The following is an 8,377-nucleotide window of genomic DNA, read 5'->3' as shown; positions in this document are numbered from 1 at the left end:
AACAATCATATGTAACACTAAGAGTAAAATAATGCAAGTAGACATATAAGAATTTTTCTGTAAGATCATAGGTCTAGTGCAGGGGCTCTTAACCCTCGTTGTGTCAGAGACTTCTTTGTCAAACTAGGAAAGCCCATAGACCTCTTCTTAGAATATTTTAAATGAATGAAATAAAATACATAATATTATAAAGGAAACCAATTGCGTTGAAATACAGTTATCAAGGTATTTTAAAAGGAAATTTATGGATACCAGGTTAAAAATACCTGATTTAGGGCTAGGGGACTTAATCCAACTTCCCTCATTTTACAGTCAAGAAAACTTAGGTCCAGAGAGGTTAAATGACTTGCCCAAGGCCATACCAAGTAGTAAGTAGAAGAGGCAGCCCTGGAATCTCTGAATCCTATACTCTTTCCATTCTACCCTGCTACTGTTATCATAAAGTTAAAGATTTGCATTGACATTTAATGCATTTAAGAATAACAATAATAGCAACAATGAAATTGATTTTTATATCACAATCAAAAATTTCTTGTCCCCACAGTATCATCCTGTTTGATAAGTTCCAGTGGCTACTAGTTGCTTCTAGGATAAAATACAAACTCCTCTCTGGCATTTCAAGCCCTTTTCAATCATGTTGCAGCCCTTCTTCTGGCTTATTACACATTACTACTTTTTATACTCTTTACTTTCTAGACCAGGCGGCCTGTTTGCTATACCCTCACACATACAGCTTTTCATCATCTGTGACCATTCCCAAGGCCCAGGCTGTCTTCCATGCCTGGTATGCACTCATGCTTATTTCCCTCTGCCTTTTTGAGTTTCTAGGGCTCAGCTCAGGTGCTGCCTCTTTCTTGAAGGTCTTTCTGATCTGATTGCTAATGACTCCCACCCCCAACATTTTTGTACATCATGTATACCAGGGGTTGGCAACCTTTTTGGCCGTGAGAGCCATAAACGCCACATTTTTTAAAATGTAATTTTGTGAGAGCCGTACAATGCTCACAGTGAGCTCCTGTAACAGTGCCTGAAAAAAAATTGACTTTATGGCGCCTGCAGAAAGAGCCATATCTGGCCCTCAAAAGAGCCAGATATGGCTCGAGAGCCATACGTTGCCGACCCCTGATGTATACAATATGTATTTGCTGAATTGTGTTCATGTTGTTGCTGGAAGGCAAGCTTTTTGAGGGAAGTTTCGATCCCTTTTGTCTTTGTATCCCTATCTTTTATTACTAGTCCCCTTGAGAATCTATTATCTGTGAGTATGCTGGCTATTGCTAGAAGATGCCTGTATTTCGTTAAATTGGTGAAATGGCAGGGAATCTAAGATTTTGAGGCATGTAGTCTGGGGTTCTTAGACCAAGATTGAAGGCCGCAAGGTAAAATGGGAGCCTGGAAGGCTCATTGATGATACTAATAATTATCATAGCTAACAATTATGTATCCCTTTAAGGTTTTCAGAGTTCTTTTTACACATTATCTTGTCTTAATCTTCCTTTTAGGACAATGAGAGTGAAAGTCTTTGGAAATAGTTTAGAGTATATGGAGAAATCAGAGGATTAGGGGGCTCTGACAGGTCAGTGATATTGCATGTGGTCAAAAGCCTTCAGCACTTGCAATTGTATCATGTTTCTTATTGTGACTGGTCCTTTTGATGGACACTAATAAATCAAGTACGATGGCTTTTCAAACCCCTTATTAAGTACGTGTGTACATGCCTTTATTTAACAGTGCTTTTGGGGGGTAAAGAATAAAATTTATTATTGTTTTTTAGTAGATCATCTCATACTGAGAGATGGAACATGATCAGGAATGTAATGAAATGATTCATTGTGTTTATGGATTTCAGATTGCTTTACTGTACAATTCCCAATACATTGCATTAGTTTGTTAGTTTTAAAAATTGATTTACCATTTAACCCCTTGTTTGTCACCATGGAAAAAATATTTTTCTAGTGCTACTTTTCAGCTCATCAATAATATTTACTCTCCATATCTAATACATTATCCTGCTTGTGAGTAATGATAAATTTCTTAAAGAGGAGTCATATAAAAAACAATGTATACATGCCATTTATAACATATGCTTGACATTTGGAGCAAAAGAAAATTTCTTATTTAAGAGAATGTCATTGTTATTTATCTTTTGGAACTCATGGGAAAGACATGTTATAGAGATAGTGAATAAAAGAGGCCAGTTAGATATGTTCCGTCAAGTCTTCAAATAGAAACATGAGTTTTAAGAAATCATCTTATAACTTTAGTGTACTGTTGAATTTCATGGCTTGGAGAAGAGATACAAAGATATCTCCCTGAGGAGGTAAAAGTAGGTCAGACTGAGAAGATAGACATTTGTAATAGTAGGACTCAGTTTGCAAACACCTGAGACCAGCATGTACCCCAGTGTAAGTCTGCTGGTTCTCCCCATTTATAAGTATAGTGAATAGAGCCTTGAGCAAATGCTAAAGGCATCTCATTAGTTCCATAAACACGTACCATATTGCCTTATTGGTGACTCTCAGCTGTTGGCTTTGAAAATGGCCCACTAATGAAATGTCCACAATAGCTTCACACTAATAGAAGAACTGCTAGGTAGAAAGGAAGGAATCAAAGCCTTTATGCCTGGTTGAAATAGTATACAATCTAAAATGTAATAACCAGAGAATGATGGCTAATTTTGCTTTGTCTTAGAATTTCATGTTAGTAGAAAGAATGCTATAAGAACCGTTTCTGATCAGATGAAGGCCTGGAAATTCATAGTTCACCTATTACCTTTCAACCTGCCCTTTGACATCTTCATTTAGTGATCAGATCATAGGATTGTTGAAGCACAAGAACCAACATTTTTTCCTGTAGTGTAAAGTGGGCTGATGGTAAAACCTTAGCTCAATCTGTTGAATTGGGTGTGATTAAAATCTCAATACTGCATTAATATGAATTTCCTTCTTCCATATACAGCAATCCATTAACTCACTGTTGACCTATATATTGCCTTTAAAAACAGAAAGAGATGGCAAAATGTGCTATTATATATTTGTATATATGTGGGGTTTTATGTGTGTATATATTCATGTGTGTATGTATATATGTGTGTACATATGTACATATATATATATATATCTACAGATATACACACATATTTATGTTAGTAGAAATGCTCTCTCACTAGTGAATAGAACTGGACAAATGAATACAAGCATTACAGGTTATGTGGAGTTAAGCCTGTTGTCATGTCAAGCTTGTTATTTAGGTAAACAGTGTGTAATTTTTAGCTGAATCAGCAGCCAGTATGCTGCCAGCAATTTTTGTTTTAGTCACATTATTGGCTGGTAACACTATTAATGACACAATAATTGAGAAATAATAGTCATTGTTCTCATAAAACATGATCCTTATATTGGAACCAGCCGGGCAGAGGACTTGCATATGCAGACTGAAATAGAGGAAAGGATGACTAGTGAATGTTTCCAGCTTTTAAATTCATCAGACCCCTGCTGCTTAAATTGCCCCAGCTGTTAATGCTGGAACCATTACAGTAATGGACTCAGCAAATGAAGGAGAACGAAGACACGCACACTTTATTACCAGAGGGGCAATTTTCTCTTCATCTGTAATAGCAGCGGTGCCTAGTATTGATCAGACCATCAAGATACTAATCCTCTGTAAAATTACTTGTTATAACTGAAAATGTGTTAATCCAAATCAGTCTGTGTCCTGACTGTCTACTTACTATTGAATACAGACTATTAGATGGTTTATTTTTCATGATTTAAAGCCTTTGCCCTGAAAATGGTTGGAGCTTCCTTCGCAACACTGAGTGCTTAATCTTAGCTATAGCCCAGGGTTGTCTTTTTGTTTTAAACAGAACATCACCCACTTAATTAAGGAGTGAGTGTCTGTCTTGCTGTCTGAGTTATGCCAGTGTTTTATGTTCCTCTAGATTTATTAAGCATCTTGTTTTACATTCAGCCTGTGGTTTGTGCTGTAAATAAAAATAGGCACTTCTTGCACATATTAGAAATTCGAAGGTACCAAATGTCAATAAGTACCAGGGATGTGAGATACTTTGATTTATATTTTAGGCACCAGGTAGTGCTTTGTCGATTGAACCTATCTTAGAAGTAGTAGGGGTGGATTTTCTTTTTTTTTTTTCTCATTGTTATCTGGGAAAACTTATGATTAATTCTATATGCTGGACCTACATTTATTCAGTTTAATAACAAAGCTTAACATGTTTTTTGTTTTTTTTTGGTTGTTGTTAGTTACAATGCCTGGAATGAGAAAATAGTTAGTTTCTAAGAAAACTATATGTCCATTCCCTTTATCTGCATTCAAAATTAAGAATGTTAGGAATCCTCACTGGTTTCCTGTTTTTGTGTACCAAATTGGTCCTACTTCTCAAAACTAGTAGGATAAATTTACTTTTCTTCTGTATTTAATATATACACTTAATGTGCCTACATGTTTTATGACTAAAAAGTAATATGTTGTTAAAAATACTCCAGATTTCATATATAATTCTTATTATGGCTGTTAGACAACTTGGGAAGCTATATACTTACTTGCCATTGCTTAAAACATAACTTAGAACTATTTTTATATTTTTATTGTGATATTTTGTGTTAATCACACTGCATTAACAACAATCAAATGCCATAAAAGAAAGTTTAAGAAGACTATCCAATGTTACTTTTTTTTTGGGTGTTCAATTTAATTATGACAACCAATATAACTTACCACTCTTAAAAGTTACCATTTCTTAATAGAAAGGAAGTATGTTTTAATCTCAATTATTTGGAAGCAATATTGACCATTGTACCTGGCCTGAATTCTTTTGTCTTTCAGTTTTGTTTTTATTGCATTATTGAAACCATTGCATATATTATTCTTTTGGTTATATTTTCTTCACTCTATGCTTTGAAAAGTTAGAATGCTAGAATGGGAATTTCTTGAGGGCAGTGATGGTGGTTTTTTTTTTTTTTTTGCCTTTCTTTGAATCTCCATTGCTTAACATTGGCTGAGTGCATAGCAAGCATTTAATCAATGCCTGTTGACTGTCACTGCAGCTCATACAAATCTTCCCTTCTTTTTCTGAATTCTTCAATTTCATCATTCCTTATGGTGCAATAATATTCCATTACATCTATTTGCCACACTTGGGTTTAGCCGTTCTCCAATTGTTGGGTGCATAGTTTATTTCTAGCATTTTGTACAGTTCTCTTTTGAATATTTTGGTACATTTGAGTCCTTCCTTTCTGTAACTAACTTCCTTAGTGTATTAACTCAGTTGTGAAATTGCCATATTGCAGAGAATATAGTCAAGTAATTTTTCTTTCTTAGTTTCAAATTGCTTCGAACTATTATTTTCAAATCATCTTCAGCAGCTAGCATAGTGGAAGGATCACTTAATTGGTAGTTAGGAGATCTAGGTTCTAGTTACAACTCTAGTTAGCTGTCTGCTGTTCCTAAGCCTCAGTTTTTTCATCTGAAAATGAAGGAGTCGGAATAATTGCTCTTCAAGGTTTTCTAGGCTGAAACGTTCTATAATCTATGATAGGCAGTTTGACTATATAAGATATTCAGTCATATTGATTTGTAATTACAGTCATTTTGGACCAAAAATGATATTCCACATTTTAAATGCAATCTCTTTTTGCCAGATTTTGCTTTCAATAGTTTCTGGATATTTCAAGATATCAAAATCCATTCATAAGATTGAGAATTTGCTAAGGGATTTGCCACTCTTGAGAAGATTCAAAAGAATGTGCCTTTGGGTCTATAGGAGTTCCAAAATTGTTTTGAGCAATGGCAGTGTCATTGGAATAAGTGTGTGGTCTTCCAAGAAGAATATTTGTCGGGGACAATATTCATTTGGCCTCCTGGAATAAAATATATGACTTCCCAAGATAACTTTGAAGGGGGACAGTGTCCATTTTAACATATGTGTTATTTTTGGACTCTTAAAAACAAAACAATAGGTCTGAATAAGCTGCATTTCAGAATTGTCATGATGCCAAAATTGTACTTGAAGCATTTCTGAAAGACCTCTTCATATGCTCAGCCCGTACTGGGACATTTATAAATCCCTTACCACATGGGGATAGTACCAGGAACTGCTGTCAGATACCAAGGAAAGAAAAATGAAACACATATATTCTCCTCTGTCTGATTCTCTGTTGGTTAGTCTACCAGGAGAAAGAAAGATATGACTGTGTCAGGGAAGTTTCTCCCTAGGAAACCCAGGTAATGTAATAGTTCCCCAATACCTTGATGACTCAATCTAAATTTTATTCTAACTGTACAATATAAACTGTCTTAAGGGCACATGAATGGTTTAGTCTAATTAAGTATAATGGCCATGTAATATCTTTCTCAAATATGTCCAGTAACATTTTCTACCTTTTCTGTTCACACTTGCCCATAATGCCTCTTACCTTAAAGGAAAAAGTCTTAGCATAGTCTACCTTTTTCGTGCTGAAACAATCTGCTTTTCTGTGGCATCATAATTGCTAGCTATGATGCTGACTGTTTATTAAGAAAAATACTTCCTTTATAACATTGATTATGTTTATTCAAAGAGTTTGTTCAAACAAAGAATCCAGGCATATTAGTTTATGTGTTTCCAGTTACACATTAATGACTACAAAATAGAGAATAATTTTCATGTATGAGTTAGAAATCAATTTCTTTACTTTGTAACTAGATCAAAAATACATGTGAATATTTGGTCTTAAAGCTTTCTATTGTTTTGTTTACAACTTTTCAGCTTTTGACTACAGGAGTAACATGCAACTTGAATAGAACTATAGGCATTCTTGAATGTAATGTTGACGGCCTAAACATAACAGTGTTGGAGAAATTATTGAAAAAAGAAGTGTTGAGAAATTGCCCAAATATCACAGGCTTGATATTAAATATGAAGCTGTCAAGGAATGTTAAAGGAAATGGAAGAAGAAGGCCTGGTGAAAATAGAAAGGTTTTTGAGTCCACATTCCATTTCTTTGCATAGCCTCTGAGGACTAGACACCACCACCAGTCGTTTTTAGGAATAAAAAAATTTTTTACAAAAGATCAGTTTTGATCCCTGTCCTTGAACAACTTTACAAGTTAGCAGGAAATGAGAATGCTTAAAAGTGTGACATGTTAATATGTGCAGATATCATATAATTGAAACTGAGGTAAATGTTGACTTGAACTTATTTTTTTTTCATTGCTTGATTTCTTCAATACTATCTCCTGAAAAATAAACATGATACAGTTTATTAGTTTTAGAGTGTGATCATGCAAAGGGACCTAGTTTCATCAAAGTATCCTTTACTGTCTTTTTATTATTTTGTGAATATTAAATTCACTTGTTGATATTCTCTGTTATTCAGGAAGATCTGTCCTAGTAAGTACTATGTTATTAATTAATTACCTTTCAAGTTACTTGTTTGCATTAAAGTTGTACTCCACAGGCCTTTTGCCCTTTATAAATTGACTTAGGTGTGAATTTATGCCATATTTCCTTTTGTTGTTGTTGATTGATGAACTGGGAATGAATAGAAGAAAACCACTAAGAAATAAAAAAAATTAAGAATCAATATTAGATTGTACTAAATACTGTGAGGGATATAAAAGCAGTACATAGCATTTCCTTAAAGAATGTTTCAGGTCTTGTTAGAGGGAGAATATTGTCATATGGAAAGGTTACAGAATACACATTCATAGTTGTGCTATTACATTGTATCTTTGTTGCCTTTTTGAGAACTGAAAAGTATATGGGAATAATATCCACCTCTAAGATCAGTGATAAGTAACCAAGAAACCCAATCATCATCCAGATGTTTAACATTAGTATTATTCTGCAGAACAATGTTATCTTTTTAAAAACTTCATTGATGTCTTTCACTTTTTGTAGTTATCCTTACCAATATACCTTGCATCAGAGTTCTCAAACATGAAACCAGATTGCATGCAGCCTGCACCCCCTGAATGTAGCCTGAGCCAGATTAAGATGTAATTGGAAAATATTTAACAAAATAAATAAAAATACAATAAAGAATAGATAACATCACATTTCAAAACCTAAGCCTATTATGTGGCCCACAGAGATCCTCATATATGGGTTAGTGACCACCGTTTCTTTTGGAGTTTGACACCACAGGCCAACATCACCTCTTTCCTATTTTCACCAAATGGACCTTCTCTTATAACAAAGAAAAATAGTTAAGAAAAACCTACCAGTTCAAAACTGAAAACTCAAAAAATTGAGTTCAATAGTATATGTAACACGCCATTTCCATAGTTCTCTATATCTTTACCAGAGGAGGGAAGTGTGTTTCATCTTGTGTTTTTTGGGGTCAAGATTGGTCATGGAAATCAATCTGAGTTCCAG

General features: G+C 34.5%; 1 protein-coding gene across 1 annotated transcript in view; it reads left to right on the top strand.

Annotated features, from left to right (window-relative positions):
* Positions 1–6,153: 6,153 nt before the first annotated feature.
* The window catches only part of FTO (FTO alpha-ketoglutarate dependent dioxygenase), a gene marked incomplete at its 5' end in the record, with an annotated part of 387,795 nt that continues 385,571 nt past the window's right edge, over positions 6,154–8,377 (top strand). Inside the window, 1 exon segment of the mRNA XM_044659722.1 lies at positions 6,154–6,243. Within this exon segment, the coding sequence (XP_044515657.1) occupies positions 6,154–6,243 (90 nt within the window).

The sequence above is a fragment of the Gracilinanus agilis genome, chromosome 2 (genome assembly GCF_016433145.1).
Source record: "Gracilinanus agilis isolate LMUSP501 chromosome 2, AgileGrace, whole genome shotgun sequence".
Classification (NCBI taxonomy): Eukaryota; Metazoa; Chordata; class Mammalia; order Didelphimorphia; family Didelphidae; genus Gracilinanus; species Gracilinanus agilis.
Note: the sequence above shows the minus strand (reverse complement) of the source record. Positions and strands in the feature narration are given on the sequence as shown.